Source organism: Geotrypetes seraphini, chromosome 6 (genome assembly GCF_902459505.1).
Source record: "Geotrypetes seraphini chromosome 6, aGeoSer1.1, whole genome shotgun sequence".
NCBI classification, from domain to species: domain Eukaryota; kingdom Metazoa; phylum Chordata; class Amphibia; order Gymnophiona; family Dermophiidae; genus Geotrypetes; species Geotrypetes seraphini.
Window position 1 is genome coordinate 50,993,700 of NC_047089.1, and position 18,351 is coordinate 51,012,050.

Below are 18,351 nucleotides of genomic sequence, written 5' to 3' on the forward strand. Positions count from 1 at the left end.
GGGCCCAGACAGGAGCGTGTAAAACTCACTCCTAAGACATCCATCCAGCGAGGGAGGGGCTCAGCATGGGGCAGGAGCGCAGAATGCTTGCTCCTACTGATACTCCGCTGGACCAACAGGATTTCAAAAGGCGAAAAAAAATACTGTATATATTGTAAGTTTCTCTGGCAGACAGCAGGGTGCTACAGGTGAAACCAGATCTTAGTAGAGGGGAGCCTTGTTAAAATTGGAATAATTGAGCACATTTGATATTGTGGTGGTTACTATATTCTTCATGTTAATTATATTTTATTGTTTGGGGCTCAAGATTAAGGAGTTCTGGGGTTATTGTTTGACCACCAAATATTCAAAGATGAGTCAAATTTCATATTTTTATTCATATTGAATGTGTGGTGATTGGTGGTGGTTGTGAAGGAACATGAAAATGTTATGATGGTTCCTCACATATTATTCTTGCTCACTTATGTAAGAGGTTTATGGGTCTGAGCACTTTATTCACTTTGAATAATTTTATTTGAACAAAAATAGAGTTTTATATATACAGGGTGCCCACAAAAACACTCCTTGATTTTAAATGGTTACAAAACCAAAATTTATAGGAATATTCTTTCACTTTTGAGGCTACAGTTTCATCAACTCATAGTTTCATATGGTATCTGTTGATTACATACACTCGATATGTGCCCCATCTGTTACTCGGCAAACATCGATGTGATAATCGAGCTCGAACCAGTATCTCCGAAGCATATCCGGCGTGATCGTGTTTATATCTTCAGGGATGCGTTCCTGCAGATCATCTATAGTTGCAGGTAGTGGAGGTAGGTACACTCTGTCTTTCTCATACCACCAAAGGAAAAAGTCACAAACAGTAATGTCCGGTGATCTCGGAGGCCACTTGAGGAACACCTGGTCATTTTGTCGCATTGCATTGTCTGAAGGTTGTAACTTCTGCACCAATTGCAGCTTATAAGGGTGAAAGTGCAAGCGTTGGTGTATGATCTTGCTAACCGTGCTTTTTGGGACTTGTATTTGCTGTCATCTTATTTATAAACATATTCCAGTAAGTTTTGATTTTGTAACCATTTAAAATCAAGGAATGTTTTTGCGTGTCAAATCAGGTCCTGATTGGTGAGGCCCCGACGTTAGTATAGGAAGAGGTGGTCGGAGCTTACAGCGAGTGATTTCCTTCACTTGCCGGCGCTTCAGCTGCTCTCTCCTGCCTCTTTAGCTGTACTCTCCTGGTCGGCGGTTCGTGGTCGGAAAATATCGCGAATGACCGGGACTACCAACCACGAATTCGCGGGGGAGCGCTGTATATATTTAACTACCAATATATTATTTGGGTTTTGAATTCTGATTCCACAAAAAAGAAAAGTGAGCTGTATAGAAAGGGGATCCAGTAGAGGTTATGGATCTATCCTGGGCCTAGGTTTTAGACTTGCCCTTATTTAAGAACAAAGTTTTTGGGGGGGATCTTTTAAAAGTCAAGATAACAGTTTAAAATGTTAACCTGCTTATATCTTCCCTTTTATCTTTGTGTAGTGGCGAGCAAATTGTGTAAATGAGTGCTAGTCAGCCTTTGGTTTACGAACCTCTTGTATTCTGTCTCTTCAGCTCCCTCAGTGTGACTCATTTATACCACCCTATAAATATAGATCAATGGTTTAAATGCTGAGGTTAATGAGAGAAAAGGATGTTCCATTGAAATTTTGGCTTCTGAAGTGAAAAAGGTCAAATATGACTTTTAAAATATCCCACTCCAATCCTGTTAAAGGTTACAAGAATTCCTTTAAGCTAGATTATTCTGATATGAAACTGTGATAGTTGTCTAGGACAATATTAAGGCATAGCCAAACTGAGCAAGTCCCTAGACCAGAATATTTAGGAGGAGCTTTTTTAGATGGGTTAATTCAGTGGCTCTCTAAGCAGAATTCCCCCCTCATAAGTCAACTGCGAACATAAGAATAGTAAAAAGATGATTATCCTAATAAGATATGGATGGAGGGTACTACCATTGTCATCAGATGTTTGTCTGTTCTCCCAGCCCCATATACACTGGTAGTAAGGGAGAGTTAGGCTGAATTTCAGTTTTGGTGCTGAAACAGGCCCAAAATTAAAATTTGGTCTTGCTTTGGTTTCAGCTGAAAGTGCCAATGCATTTTTGGATGAAAACAACTTCCAAAAGAGGACCCCATTCCATCTTCCACTGATCAAAAGAGGGCCCTACTTCCAGCCTCCCATCCATAGACTCCCCCCCCCCCCCCCCCAGGGTCTACGTTTCAAACCCTGGTGGCCTAGTTGCCTCTGTGAGGTAGGAATGATCAAATTTCGCTCCTGCCATGCTGGCTTTGCAGTCAAAATGGCTACTGCAACCTCCTATGGCAGTCTTGTGAGGCTACTTCGAGAAATTGCAACAGACATTTTGATTGTAGAGCCAGCATGGGCAAGAGTGATTAGGAATTGCTCCTGCCCTGATGGTTCCACTAGACTGTCAGAGTATTTAAGGTAGGCCTGAGAGGCTCTATGGGTAGGGTCCTGTTTTTATTCAGGGGAAGTGGAGTAAGGCCAGAATGGGACCCGTGTTGGTTTGGCAGGGAGGAGGAACAGATTGGGGCCTGCTTTTATTTGGGATAGTGAGTAGGGATTGCCGGTGTCAGTTTTGACTTTGGCTGATTCTTGGGATCTTTAAAACATATTCTGTATCGCTTACTAGACAGGTACTGGACAGGTAGTTCTTACAAATGGGTTTATATCTCACTCTGACCAGCAGGTGGAGACTGAGACCAAAACTTGTATATTAGGATAGACTCCCCCCCAACCAATCCAGTCTATCTCAGTCTCCAGCAGGTGGTAAGACTAATTCAGCTCTCCTCTTAGTGCTGCTGGAATTTATTTCGGACTCCTGGGTTCCCCTTTTGTGCCGGACGGAGTTTGGATGGGTCTTGTTTGGGGATTCATCTGACCTCGGGGGTGTTAAACCTGGCAGGTCTCATGCCGGGTCCCCCCCACCTCCCCAAATATTTGTAGAGGTGCCTCAGATGGCAGCCTGACCCCCATGGTTGGTCAGACCTCTAGCCTTGAGAGCTGTGGAGTCTGTTCTGATTGAAAAATAAAAATTCTGAGGCGTTGGTGGTCTAAAGGGCTCCTTTCCCTTTAAAATTGCTGTTTTTACTGTTTTTTCTCATCTAACTGGCACTTTTTTGCAGCTAGGGCGGTTTTCAGCACAATGAGCTCTTTGAAAGGAAAAAAGTGCTCCAGACGCGTGGTACTCGCAGCTGGCCTGTGCAAACATTGTACAGGCCGGAGCGGTGGGGGATCCTTGTTGGCATCAGGTGCTGGGGTCCAGGGAACCCCGCCGCATGTACCTCATGAGTAGGCTTCGGATCGTGGAGAAGCCCGGGCTTCCCCCGACGCCCACATGGGAGGTTTCCCCAGCCACCGATGGTCAGGGTACAAAGGATTCCCTTACTGCCGGAGCGGCTGGGGATTCCCTTACCGCATCAGTTGGTTGGTTCCTCGGCCTCAACGTCAGGAAAGTCCCAGGCTTCTCAGATGCTGCAGGCCTCTGGAGCTCCGATTTTGGCAGTTTTTGCCCTGATTTAGGCAGGAAAAACCTCCATCATCTCAGTGTCCTCGGGTGACCTTCCCCCTGTATTGGAGGAGCGGGGGCAAGGTGTTGCTAGGTCCCCTGCTGTGGCAGGGAGTTCCTTGGGACCGCCGGGGGCTTTTCCTCCTGATTTTATGTTAGCACTTTGTAAAGCTTATGTGCTGGCGGTTGGAGGTTCCGTTTCCAATCTGGGGGTCTCGGGAGGGGAGGTGCTCTCGACGTCTTCTCCAGTGCGGCCCCAGACACGGCTGTTTTGCCCCCCCCCCCCCCCCACACACACACACTCCTCTCATCCAAGTGGCTGAAAGTCTCTTGGGACGAGGTTTTTGTCCTGAGGAGCAGGATGTGATTGATATTGATGAAGACCAGGACCTTTTGGGGAGATTTTCAGGATCCTCTTAGGGGGATGGATTCCACCAGCGGGGGGTTCGAGAACCCACCTGCTGGTGAAGATGCGTCTGTGATGTGCATTTTTCATCTTCAGATGCTGATTCGTTGGGTCTCCTCAGTTTTAAAATTTGAAGAGGCCGTGTCAGAGCCCCTGCGTATGGTGGACCCCTTGCTAAAGGGGATCCGCTCTGCTTCCTGCTCTTTTCCTATGCATCAGGTTATTCGGGATATGCTTGCACAGTGGCAGGTGCCAGAGGCGCCTTTTCGTTTTTAACGCTCCATGGCCCGCCTTTATCCCATGCCCGATGGGGATAGGGATACCCTGAAGTCGCCGGTAGTGGACGCGGTGGTCTCGTCCATCTCAAAGTGGCATACTGTGCCTGTGGAAGGCAGCGCTGCCTTGAAGGACCCTGAGGAGCATAAGTTGGAGTCCCTGCTTAAGCAGAGTTTTGATACGACAGCTCTGGTGTTTCAGGCAACGTTGTGTGGTGGGCTGGTGGCTCAGGCATGTTTTTGCTAGGCTGAGCACGTTCTTGACCGTGAGTCTGATGATTGGGAATTAGTGGAGCAGGAAGTTGCCAAAATTGAGATGGGTGCTTATCTTTCAGATGCTATGTATGACCTCTTGCGAGCTTCTGCCAAATCTATGGCGTTTGGAGTGGCAGCATGTCGTACCTTGTAGCTTCACACTTGGTTGGATGCGGCATCCAAAGCTAAGTTGACAAAATTTCCCTTTAAAGGGTCTTTCTTGTATGGTGAGGACTTGGGCAAGTTGGTTCAGACATTAACTTATTCTAAAGTGCCTTGTTTGCCTGAGGATAGGCCGCTGGCTCGGGGTGGTGCTGCTCGTGGGTGTGATTTCTGCCGCTTCTGCCCTGGTCAAGGGGCTGCCTCTTTTCAGTCTCTTGAGCTTTCCAGAGGCAGGTTCTTCCAGCGCATGCAGTCCTTTCGAGGGGCCTGCCAGGCTGTAGGTAGCGCCCCCGCTGGGTCCCCTGCAGCCCATCCTCCCCAATGACTCCTTGCTGGTGCCTATCTTGGTTCTAGTGGGTGCCCGGCTGTGAGATTTTTATTCAAAGTGGGTGTAGATCACATCAGATCAGTGAGTTCTGGAGGTAATTCGGGACGGTTATGCTCTGGAGTTCGCCCGTTCCTTGCCTTATCATTATCTCGATTCTCCCTCGCAGGTGACGTGGAAGCAGTAGGCCTTTCGCCAGACCCTTCAAAGATTGTTGGATCCACGTGGTGGTTCCAGTTCCCCCTCAGGAGTGGGGCACAGGTTGGTACTCAATTTACTTTGTGGTGCTGAAGAAAGAAGGGACTTTTCAGCCCATCCTAGATTAGAAAAGTTTCAACAGGGCTCTCCACGTGCCAACCTTCTGCATGGAAACTCTGCAGTCTGTGATTCTGGTGGTTCAACTTGGGGAGTTTCTGACCTCTTTCGATCCGACGGAGGATTACTTGCACATTCCTATTCAGGCCTCCCATCATTGCTTCCTGCGCTTTACGTTCTTGGGACAACACTATCAGTTCTGTGCGCTTCCCTTTGATCTGGCCATGGCTCTGCGGATGTTCTCCAAGGTGATGGTGGTCGTTGTGGTGGCGTTGCGAAAAGAGGGCATTCTGGTTCATTCCTATCTGGACAACTGGTTGATTCAAGCAAAGTCATTCCAGGAGAGCACCCCTGGTCACATATTGGGTGGTGGAGTTTTTGCAGTCATTGGGATGGGTTGCCAACCTTTCCAAGAGCCGGTTGTCTCCATCTCAGCTCCTGGAGTATCTAGGAGTTCTGTTTGACACCTCCTTTGGGAAAGTCTTCCTCCCAGAGGCCCGGATAAGCAAATTGCAATCTGATTCGCCTGCTTATGGCATCCCGGTGTCCTCGGGCGCAGGATTTCCTCCAAGTCTTAAGGTCGATGGCAGCTTCCCTAGACGTGGTGAGGTGGGCTCGTGCCCATATACGTCCTCTTCAGTATGCTCTTCTTTGAAAGTGGTCGCCTCAGAGGCAAAGTCTGGATCATCCTTTTCCTCTTTGGGGCTTGGCTCATTGCAGTCTTCGTTGTTGGCTCTAGACCAAGTTTGGACCAGCTGTAGTAGCCGGTGTTACTCACGGATGCCAGTCTTCTTGGTTGGGGAGCTCAGTGTCTAGGTCACTCAGCTCAGGACACCTGGTCCATGGAGGAGGCTTCCTGGTCAATCAGTATCTTAGAGACCAGAGCCTTTTGTCTAGCGCTGTTAGCCTTCCAGTCCTTTCTGAGGGGCAAGTCAGTCAGGGTTCTTTTGGACAATGCCATGGTGGTAGCCTATGCCAATCATCAGGGGGGCACCAAGAACACCTTGGTGCATGAGGCAGCTCTGCTCATGCTCTTGGCAGAGTCTCACCTTCAGGACATTTCTTCCTCTCATATAGCAGGCGTAGAGAATGTTCAGGCGGACTTTCTGAGTCGTCATGCCCTAGATCCCGGAGAGTGGTGTCTAAGTTCCGAAGCTTTTCAGCTAATAGCTCAGTCTTGGGGTCAGCCCCTCATGGACCTAATGGTTTCAGGTGTCAATGCCAAAACACCCCGCCAAAACATCCCACTTCTTCAGTCGCAGAGATGTTCAGGCCGAGGGGCTGGATGCTTTGGTTCAATCATGACCAATAGAGGGTCTGTTGTATGTTTTCCCTCCGTGGCCATTAGTGGGCAGAGTTCTTCTCTGCATAGTTTGTGGTTCTAGTGACTCTGGATTGGCCCAGGTGACCATGGTACGCGGACCTGGTGAGGCATCTGGTGACTGATCCCCTTCCTCTGCCTCTCTCGGCCAACCTTCCGACTCAGGGTCACATTCCAATGTTCGATCCGGGACCCTTCTGTGTTACGGCTTGGCTCTTGAAAGGGAACGCCTAGGTAAGAAGGGATATTCAGATAAAGTGATTTCATCCCTCTTGGGGTTCCGGGAGACATCCTTCTTCTCGGGCTTATTTCAGGGTTTGGCGTATATTTGAGGGATGGTGTGCTGTGCGTGAAGTGGTCTCTTTTTGTTCTTCCCTGCCTACCTTCTTAGAGTTCTTGCAGGATGGTCTGGACAGGGGAGTGGCTTGGTCTTCTCTCCGGGTTCAGCTTTTGGCCTTGTCAGCCTTTCGTGGGTTGTTGAAAGGGCCGTGTTTGACTGCCATTCCTGATGTGATTCGCTACTTGCTGGCGGCCAAATTGTTCAAGCCTCCTGTGCGACCCTTTGTTCCATCTTGGGATCTGAATCTGGTTCTGTCTATTCTGGTGCATCCACCTTTTGAACCTATGTTCGACTGCTCTTTGAAGGACCCTACTCTTAAAGCGGTCTTCTTGGTGGCAATTACATCTGTTAGACGTGTTTCTGAGCTTCAGGCTTTCTCTTGTAGGGCTCCCTTCCTGGAGTTCTCTAGGGAGTGGGTTGTCTTACGGCCTAAGGTAGTTTCTCCTTTTCATGTCAATCAGGTAGTGGTCCTCCCGGTGTTAGGTCGTCGGGAGGGATCTTCTGAGCAGAGACAGTTGTGCAAGTTGGATGCCTTTGCTCTTAAGTGCAGAGGATCCAGGAGATCAGGAAATTAGATCATATCTTTATTTATAGCGCAGGGGTGTCAAAGTCCCTCCTCGAGGGCCGCAATCCAGTTGGGTTTTCAGGATTTCATCAATGAATATGCATGAGATCTATTTGCATGCACTTCTTTCATTGTATGCTAATGGATCTCTGCATATTCATTGGGGAAATCCTGAAAACCGACTGGATTGCGGCCCTCAAGGAGGGACTCCCTGTTGTAGCAGGTCCTCGTAAGGGGGATGGGGCTTCCAAAGCTACTATTGCGCACTGGATCAAGGAGACTATTGCTTCTGCTTACCTTCTTCAGAAAAAGCCTGCTCCAGAATTTCTCAAGGCTCTTTCTGCTCGGGGTCAGGCAGCTTCTTGGACTGAGTCTTCTCTAGTGCTTCCAGTGGATATTCGCAAGGCGGCAGTTTGGTCTTCTCTGCATTCCTTTGTCAGACAGCACCGTGTGGATGTTCAAGCGAGTCGAGATGCGGTATTTGGTGAGCGTGTTCTGGTGTTGGGCCTTCGGGGGTACTGCTTTGGTACGTTCCATTTGAAAGAACTATACCAGTCTAGCAGGTGATACAGAAGGAGAAATTAGATTCTTACCTGCTAATTTTCTTTCTGTTAGCCTGTAGACGGTATAGTTCCCCACCCTTTCTGTCTTTATGTGGTGATTGTGGGTTTTGCTTGCATGCAGATTTTGATTTTTCCTCGGGTTCTAGTATTTTTCTAGGGCCAGGGAGATTTAAGAACAGCAGCTATGGCTCAGCTAGCTTAGTTGGTGAGCTGTGGGGACTTTTTCTATGCTAGGTTTTAGTTCTATATACATGTTCCAACAATTGTTTACAAGTGTTTATTGTTTTTACACTCCTGTTTGGAGTATGTTTTACTGTTCTCAGTTGTAGTCTTTCCTAGGTTCTGCTTGGCTATTCGGCAGACTGGATTGGTAGGGGGGAGTCGATCCTAATATACAAGTTTTGGTCTCAGTCTCCACCTGATGGTCGCAGTGAGGTAGAAACCCATTTGTAAGAACTATACGGGTGTATAGGCTAACAGAAAGAAAATTAGCAGGTAAGAACCTAATTTCTCCTTTAAGTTATGATGAGAAAGCCTATTTGTTTGCCTAGGGTTATTCAAGCACTATAACTAGTTTCTGTGGTGTGTTTCTCTGTATTTTCATGGTGCGCCTTGTGGTGATTTCACAAGTCTTGGCCTCAGACGCTGCTGTTTCTTTTTGTTTGCAGATTCCACTTCATCCTGTAATAGACAGTTTGGTACATGAAGTTATTAACTTGGCATTCAAGCACTTTAAATACAAAGAAGGGTAATAACATTTTTCCTCACAATGTAATGCATGTTTGCAATTTTGGCCTAAAGCAACATCTCAAACATGACTGTTCCGTTCTTATTAGGTACCTTGGTCCCAACACTGGAAACATGCACATTGTAGCTGATCTGTATGCTGAAGTAATAGGTGTGTTAGCACAGTCCAAGTAAGTATATATCTTGAAAAACTGGGAAAAATATAGATCCTGAAAGTCAAGGGATTACACTAAGGATGACTGACTGTTTAATATATTTCCCACCGCCAGAAAGATCTCATTTGCTAGTAAATGTTTAGTGTGAAGTGGTGACTCTCATGGGAACCCCCTGGTGACTAAGTATTCTCCAGTCAAATAAGAGCTAACTGGATCACCCACTGATCTTGGGCCAACCTTCAATTTTGGCCACCCACTCAAATATCAACAAAAGAGCATCCAGGTAATCCTCTGGACCTAGCTTAGTAAGCGCTGGCTCCTGTGTCCACTCCATCCATAAAGTTCCTGAGATCTCCAGGTTCAGTCCCACCTTCAGTTCTTTTATGTACTTCAATCCTCTGCCATTTATGTGAGCCTCCAGTAATTATAACAGCTGGAGGATCTGATCCTCTAGAGCAGTGGTTCCCAAACCTGTCCTGGGGGACCCCCAGCCAGTCAGGTTTTCAAGATATCCCTAATGAATATGCATGAGAGAGATTTGCATACCTGTCACTTCCATTTTATGCAAATCTCTCTCATGCATATTCATTAGGGATATCTTGAAAACCTGACTGGAGGTCCCCCAGGACAGGTTTGGGAACCACTGCTCTAGAGCAATGTATCGCAAACTATGTGCCGTGGCGAGATTACGGGTGTATCTTGACATGCTGGCAAGGAGAGGTACCGGTGTTGGCTGACTTCCTACAGGACGTGCCTCTCGTGGCGAGAGGTACGTTCTGTAGGCAGTCAGCTGGTGCTGGTGCGCCTCCTCTAAGCACCTTTCCTCTTACAGCACCCCCCCTCCCCCCGCCACACACACACTGGTAGCTCAGGGCCCCGTCTGGAGGGCTTTCGCTCATGTGTGGATGTCGACATGACATCACGCCGACGTCCGCGCATTTCAGGATGCCCTCCAGCTGCGGCACTGGGTTTAGAGTGCTGCAGCTTCCAGAAGTTTGCAAAACACGGCTCTAGAGTGTGGTGTAGCAGATATTCAACAGCATCCTGCTGGGTTTGCTCTCCTCTCCGTGACCCAATTAATGAAGTCCTCAGGCACTATTTTCCTGGACCAATAAGACAAGATCCAAATGTCGCATGTCATGTGTGACTTTTTCTCTCTTCAGACCTCAATTTTTATGAGAGAACCTTACCTTCAACCAATACTCTATCAGCAGTTCTTAAGATTTTCCATTACTTAGACACCTCTGGTACTCAGTAGCTCAGGTACCCCTACCTTGGTCCCCTTGGCAAGATTATCTTTCAGGGGAGCCATGCATTTCTTATTCATGGCTTGAATCCTCTGGCATTTCCCCAATCTCATTCCTGACGCCAAAATGTGAGGCGATGACTGAGCATCCCTATAGGTTTGCAGTTGTGTCTCCTTGATTCATGAAACTTACATAACAAAACAGAATTCGATACTACTACTATTAATTATTTCTATAGTGCTACCAGACGCACGCAGATACAGTCATACTATTAGAGATGGAGGAGTAGGAAGTTATGCTGGAGCAGGGGAGTATATTTTAGAGGTGTGAGTTGGGGGTTAGCTGACCCTTTAAAGATTGTGGTGTCCCAGGAGCATTGTCAAGCATGTTAAGTAGTTAGGTTTTGCCTGTTTAACATGGCTTGCAGATTTAATCAACAAAAATGGGGAATTCTCCACTGAAAAAATGTTGCATAAACTTCAAGTCTAATACTGAAAATAATTTATTTTATTTAAAAATTTTTATTCCACTTTAAGCACATTCAGAACACACGTATCATTCATTATTCACTCATTTTTCCCCAAAAGTGGTGGAAAAAACCCTCAGCAAAGTCCATAATGCTGCAGTGCCAACTCAGTCGCTTTACTACTGATGAGACAATCCCCCTGAAGAAGCCACAGGTGAAATGGGTCCCTATTGGGATGCAATTCAGGTTAAGTGTTTCACCTTAGAAATTCTTGGTATTAAGTGCCTGAATTTTTGTTGTTGAATGCCTACATTTACATTTTGGTGTGGTGGTTTATTAACTTATGATTATTTTCAACCCTTATTTAAGCAGTCCTGAACGGTTGAGGTACTACTGAACATTATGGACTTTGCTAGGGTATCGGAGGTTTTTCCACCACTTTTTTGAAAAATAAATGAGTAAATAATGCATGATGCATGTGTTTTGGATGTGATAATTACTTCTTTGCAGGTTTTATCCTCATCTGTATAAAGGTGTAAAGTCATTTCATGTGATGATATTGTTTTCCTTGCATTTTGCTGGCTTATTTTGACAGTATGCACCAGATTCTATAAATGGTACCTAGATTAGACACCACTAGAACTCAGAATTGAGTAATGAGCTTAATTGGTGTGGTAATTGACCACATCATAAAATAAATAAATTAAAAGTTCTGCATGAAGCACAAAGTGGCGCCTACCAATGCCTAAGTTGAGGTATCCTCCAGCACCTAACGACGCCTAACTCAAAAGGGGGCATGGTTAGGGGTAGAGAATAGACATGGCATGATTTAGGCATTGTTAGGCACTGGTGAATTAGGCCAGGAAAATCCAGGCCTAATATACCAGTGCCTAATATTAGGACACCTAGCGAAGCCTAGGTGAAGTTAGGCATGTGACTACATAAGCGGTGCCTAGCAATTGACAACCATGCTGAGCGGTGCCTAGGAGTTAGGCGCTGCTTATAGAATCCGACCCAATGTGTATTATTTGTGCAAGCATTATCAATAACGCACGTCAACATGGATGTAATGCGTCTGAATTGCTTTGTTGTAGTTTTGTAAATAGATGGTCAGCTAAACCAAGAGGAAGCCTTTTCAGCTCAATTTTTTTTGCAGTTATGCCTCTGTTTAGTACTGATGTCCAGTTATTAAGGCATTCTTCAAAATTAGAAAGTAGACAAAGACTAAATCAAAATAAACACTAACCAAAATCCAGTGAGATGGATTCTATTGACTGTGGGGTGTCAGATTGACCACATCAGCGGGTCTGTCAATTCCTCATTCATCCCCTACAGACAGTATTCTTTATAACTTTTTCTTATGCTTTTTTTTATATATATATATATATTCTTTTTTATAAACTTTCATTTTTTTATAAACTTTCATTTTTTGGATGCCGTTGATACGCAAACTAGGTACATTTCATGCATCAGAACCCCATGCCTTGATAAAGACCGGCGAAACGCGTTGGCAGAGGGGAGTGTTCTATGTATAACACTGGAGAAAGTATATCCAAACAGTATGACTTACACAACTCACTGAAAGAAGCTAAGTCACCTTTAATATTTAACTTATTACTTAACTTATTATGAACAACGTCAAAAATGAAAGTTTATAAAAAAGAATATATATATATATAAAAAAAAGCATAAGAAAAAGTTATAAAGAATACTGTCTGTAGGGGATGAATGAGGAATTGACAGACCCGCTGATGTGGTCAATCTGACACCCCACAGTCAATAGAATCCATCTCACTGGATTTTGGTTAGTGTTTATTCAGTTATTAAGGCAGCAGCTAGTTATCCATACCCACCAAGTTTTCTGACTTCAAATTGTTGTCACAATAATGTATAACGGTCCATTCCAGAGACTGCAATCTCTTCTAGAATTTTAGGAAAGGAAACTTAATATTCTGTTCAGCTATATTAAGCGTTTGAAAGGGAGACCTCCAAATTTCAGTTCATATGGAGCTTTTTTTTGTTTTTCAGTAAAACATCAAGAGAAGAATATTACAATAGCAAACGTTAGGAAGCCACCAGCCATGCCTTGTTCTGCACCTGACCCTTTGTGCTTCTGTAGGTTTCCTGCTGTGAAGAAGAAATTTCTCGCTGAGCTGAAGGAGCTGCGGCACAAAGAGCAAAGCCCTTACGTGGTTCAAAGTGTTATTAGCCTCATAATGGGGATGAAATTCTTCCGTATTAAGATGTATCCCGTGGAGGACTTTGAAGCTTCTCTTCAGTTCATGCAGGTAGCAGCAAGCCAAAGTTGTTCACCCAAAACTTTTTAATGTGCACGTGTAGATGTACCTTAGATGTAGAAAGATAATATTGTCAACACACTGTCCTAGATGTACTAAATGTAAACACATGAAAGCTTCCCTTCTCAAATAATTGACATATTTGTGAGGGTGGGTGTCTGTTTCCTGACAGCCTAAGGGTTGGCTTTTAGCCAACTGTGTATTTGAGGGAGATGTTTGGCACAATGAGCAGATGGGCTGCCTTTCTTCTGATTTTTACAGGAAATTTCATGTTGCACATAGCCGAAACCCTTTAGTGTGGCTTGAGCAACATGAAAAGAAGTCTCTGCCTCATCTTTTTTTGGACTTTTGCCCTTTCCCTGCTCTCTCCTCTGTAAGTGTCATCCAAGTACGCATTTACACAACAAGCAATCCATTTTTGATAAATATTGGCTTCATATGGGTTGCAGAGCTGTCGAGCACTTCTGTTTGTGTTTAAGATAGTGCATGATTGATGGTGGCTGTCACTGGGGGGAAAAGGCCTGCAGTGTGTAGTTATTACATTCTCTTTAGACATGTTATAAAAATATCTTATTGACAGAATTTAAATGTACTTGCTAGACTCATAAAAGTCTTAGTCTTAAGTTTGATTGTCTTTGTTTTTTATTTATTTTTTTTATTTTTGGCAGGAATGTGCTCACTATTTCCTTGAGGTTAAAGACAAAGATATTAAACATGCCTTGGCAGGGCTGTTTGTGGAAATTCTTGTCCCTGTAGCTGCGGTAAGTGGGGTCTTTTCACTTTGCTAAAAGAATATTACTTAATGTTGAAAATAATGCTGAAATTATGCATCTTTTCATATTTTAATGTTGTTTTTTTTAAATTGTTTTGGCAGGCTGTTAAAAATGAAGTGAATGTCCCATGTTTGAGAAACTTTGTTGAGAGCCTGTATGACACTACACTGGAACTCTCCTCTCGAAAAAAACATTCGCTGGTATGTAATGCCTAGTGAGCTCGTGCAGAAAGAAATATTGACCAACTTTCTGTGGCAAAAGTCTTGGACTGGATATATCCAGTACTAATTGGTTCCCTAATAAATAAAAAAAAAGCAAACCAACAAAAAAGCCCCTATATATTTTCCTTATTACTCCATATTTAGATTTGTAATCCAAAAGGGAAACAATCTATAGCAGCTCTTTTGCTCATCAATGGTCTAGGTTGGGTTTAATGTCTCCTTCTAAGCCTCATGGAAAGCTAATACATACAGCCCTGTTTATCAAGAAAGAGAAAGAATTCTGATTCTTAGGGGGGAAGGGAACACACTGAAAGAATTTCTACAGTTTGATACATAAAACCATTTAGAAACAACCATGCTTTTTAAATCCCAAATCCTTATCACTCTTCTCCCTGTCATAGTCTGCTAGATTGCATTCTTCCAAAATGTGCAGCATACGTCCACTGTAATGTCGATATATTGAACCTTGTCAGAATAACACAGGGAAGCAGATCTTTTTGAGGACCAGAGATATTAATGTTCTTTTTTTGCACTGTAGAAATCCAGAGGATTTAATGGGTACCTTCCTGCTCTACAATTGTGATTACATAGAAATTATCTAGTCACAGAATGAAAGAGAAATGGGGTAGGCGCAGGCTTAAGGTACTAAGTTCCTGCTGTTCTTTGCTTAGTTAGGGCAGCAGAGATGTGAGCTACTTAGCACACTGATTCTAAATTTGTCGGCCAGTCAAAGGGTCAGCATTTGGCAAAGGTTATTTAGGGAAAAGTATTGCACTTTCTTATACAACAAGTGCTAGAGCAGCTGCCCGTTGTTGCAGTCTGGCTTGGGAGGTGAGAGAGGTTGTAATATAGTAGAGTTCATCAGGTCTGGATTTTCCACTAATCAGAGCAGGCAGTTTCCTAGGAGTGTCAAGCTGAAAGACTACCTCCTCTGTTCTGAACTTACTCATTTTGGCACATTTGCTTTATTCACACTTACATGTATTCTGATGATGGTGTGTAGCATAAAGTTGGCTAAAGTAAGCCACCTTTGATGTCGGGGCTATTTGAAAGCAAAAAAGAGCTTTTGACCTTCTGGCAATCTGCTCACATAGCTTAAGACGTCACACTGGGATACACTGAAAAATGTATTAATGTATGTGTTAGTTACTGAAAATTGTGCGTGGCTTGGGCGTTTTTTGCTGATTATTGAATTTTTGAAGAACTTTATTAGTTGTGTTGATCGATTATTCTTCAGTTTGTGGTATCGTGTACTGATGTTACTCTGAGCAGCTCTGTCCATTGGAATGCCTCCTTAAAGGCACCAGGGCCACAGCTGGTAGCAACGGGACTAAAATAGAATCATTTCTGTCTTGCCTCTGTACCTTTAAGGGCTGGGTTCTGTGGAATTGGACCACTCGGGAAAGTGCTGCTAAGGTGGAAGAAGAGATGTAGTTTTCACATCATCGAAGGAGGATTCCTGCTCCTGTGCCTAGAGATACCAAATATATAAATCTTGCTCAAGTAGAAAGGAAGAAGAATAAAAAGCAAGCCAAAGATATGTAAGGGTGGGGAGAGAGAGAGATAAGTTATATGATTTGTATTGTTGCTGAATATTAAGTATTCTATTTGATGTTAAAATGTTTTAACTAAATGTCACACTTATTGTAAGTTATAAAACGAATAAAGATTTATTAAAAAAAAAAAAAAAAAAAAGCAAGCCAAAGAGCAAAGCATATTCTGGCCTTTTCTGAACAGCAGAAATATTAATGATCTTGTTCCAAACCACCTTAGAAATAAAGAAATAAAGAGCTGTATTATTGGCTATTCAGAGGTAGTTCATAATGTGGGGTGATGTTATGATGAAGATCTACAAAAAAAAAAAGTTATGTCCAGTTGCTAAACCAGATTATAAGCAAAAGAAGAGCAATGGGGAAGCCAGTTAGCTCAACCATAGATTTACTGAAGAAAAGTATAAAAAGGTGGTTTACAAGTACATACAAGTCTAGACTTCTTTTAACAAATTTTCATTCAACCTTAACAACAAAAGTTTACCCCTTTAAAATATGTAGATAGTCTCATGCCAAAACATATCAGGTTGAATGAAAATTTGTTAAAAGAAGTCTAGACATGTATGTACTTGTAAACCATCTTTTTATACTTTTCTTCATATATGTGTGTGTGTGTGTGTGTGTGTGTGTGTGTCAAACAGAAAAACATAGATATAGCAGTACAAAAACTAAAATAAGAAAACTCAAAATACAAAATAGTAAAAAATACAAAGATAAATTACCTTATGAATAATACCATAGTGTGCGGGGCTCTTGCTGTTAGCACAGTAAGATAAAAACGTGGGGCTTAAATAAATAGAACAATTCTAAAACAGCTGTTTGCTCCCTAATTCTGTTGCACATGTTCAATGTAAAATTGCCCAGGCAGGTTCTAGAATAGTGGCAGTTACATGCATAACCTAATTGATAAATTAGTCACTAACAGCAAGTAATTGGAGTAAATCGGTACAGATTGGCACTAATATGCAGTTATTTACTCCTGGTGGAATTCTGCACAAAATAATTCAAAATTCTGTGCAAAAAAAAATCCAAATTCCACACACAAAATTTGCAAATTCTGCGAGTTTGACAACATTTAAACAATATTTATGCTAATTATTATCCAGAATTTCAGTACAATTTACCCGTAGTATTTTCATTAAATTATACTAGAAACCCCCCCAGAGTCTTCAAGTTTTTGTCGCTTAGTGACTTTCTTCTAGCGGAGAGTATCAAATTGAACAGTGAAAAACTTCTCTCCACATGTGTGAAATTGGAGACTGCATTTATACAACTGAAGGTCAGGCTACATTGTGAACCAAAAAATCCCATGATACCTGTTATGGTATAACATTCTACAAAACAGGTCAAATGCCAACAATTTGGAGAGATTTCAAACCAAAGATTGTAAGAAATGCACTTTGGACAACATTTTGAAACCTCTTAGGTTCAACTGGTCAGAAGGCTGGTAGCAGGTGGCCAAGAACCACTCAAATAGCACAAAGGCCCGGATTCATAAACAAGTTGCCTTACGTAAGGCACTGGCAAGTACCTAGATTGCGCCTACTGGCGCCTAATGTAAGTGGTTTAAGTGGTGCAATAATTAAAACCCAATTAAACCCTCATTAAAAAGTAGATGCTGGGACCGGCACCTAGGTCTCTGGCAGCTAGCAGCGCATAGTGATACTGAAGCCCAGAAGTGGGCATGTTTAGGGGGTGGCACTAGACTTCAGTGTCACTATGCATCTCTGGCCTGCTAAACCCTGGCCTACATTTCTGGCGCCTAAGGTCCCTGCTCACCACAATTCTGGAAGTGGTGCTTGTCCATGATTGACACGCGACAGGCACCGCTTCCAGAATAGGCCCCAAAATGATCAGGCTATCAAAGAACTAGTCCCATAGAAATCATGTACTGCCCCCAAGATTAAAAATATTTTGAAGTGCTATTCAGTATACAATTACTGTAGGTTTCTCTGTGCCAAAAATGATTGATATTTGAACAGTTTTGTAGACGTTATGCTGACCATTGCAAGGGTCTGGGTTTTGGTTCACAGTGTAGAATTTCAGTACAATCCAGTATTTTCATTTAAATTATAGTAGAGAAAAAAAGTCTTCAAGTTTTTCTCACTTAGTGATTTCTTTCTAGCAGAAAGTATCAAATTTTACTGTGAAAAATCTCTCCCCTGTCCCCACACTCCCCCTAGCCAGCGTCTCACTCTCTCTCCCCCCATCCTCCCCGAGCCAGTATTTATCACCTACCCTCTCTCCACCCTATCCTTCCTGAACCAGCATCTCCCTCACCCCTGTCCCCCTGAGCCAGCATTTCACTCTCTCTCCCCTCTCCTCCCCAACCAGCACTTCTCACTCTCCCCAATGCAGCATCTCTCTCTTTTTTCTTCCTTCCCCTCTCAACTCTTATGCTCTGTCTCCATTCTGCCTTAAATGGAATCTATTTCAAATGGAGGCCCTGGCTTTGCATATACCCCTCTTCCTAAGGCTCCCCCTGTGTACTTCAGCGATGCTGATGTTCCAATAGGCAACCTGCTGCCAGCTCTGCATACTTCCCTCTACTGTGGTTCTGCCTGTGAAGAAAGAGGAAATGACATCATTGAGGGTGGGAACATGATAGAGGGAAGCCTGCCCAAGCTGCCTGAAGATGTTGCTGGCAGCAATCTGGGCTGCAGATGGAGAGAAGGCAAGCCGATACCAAATTCTGCACAGAACAGAGGTAATTCTGTATGCTTGGAGTTCTGCACAAATTCTGTATTGTTCAGTTACACAGAATTTCGCCAGGAGTAAA

General features: G+C 43.7%; 1 protein-coding gene across 7 annotated transcripts in view; it reads left to right on the forward strand.

Moving 5' to 3' along the window:
- The window catches only part of FRY (FRY microtubule binding protein), a 501,309-nt gene that overhangs the window by 194,506 nt on the left and 288,452 nt on the right, over positions 1-18,351 (forward strand). For all 7 annotated transcript variants that reach the window (XM_033948462.1, XM_033948457.1, XM_033948458.1 and 4 more), the window contains exons 6-10: positions 8,785-8,864; positions 8,953-9,033; positions 12,851-13,019; positions 13,697-13,789; positions 13,903-14,001. In XM_033948462.1, the coding sequence (XP_033804353.1) occupies positions 8,785-8,864; positions 8,953-9,033; positions 12,851-13,019; positions 13,697-13,789; positions 13,903-14,001 (522 nt within the window). The remainder of the gene's footprint in view (positions 1-8,784; positions 8,865-8,952; positions 9,034-12,850; positions 13,020-13,696; positions 13,790-13,902; positions 14,002-18,351) is intronic.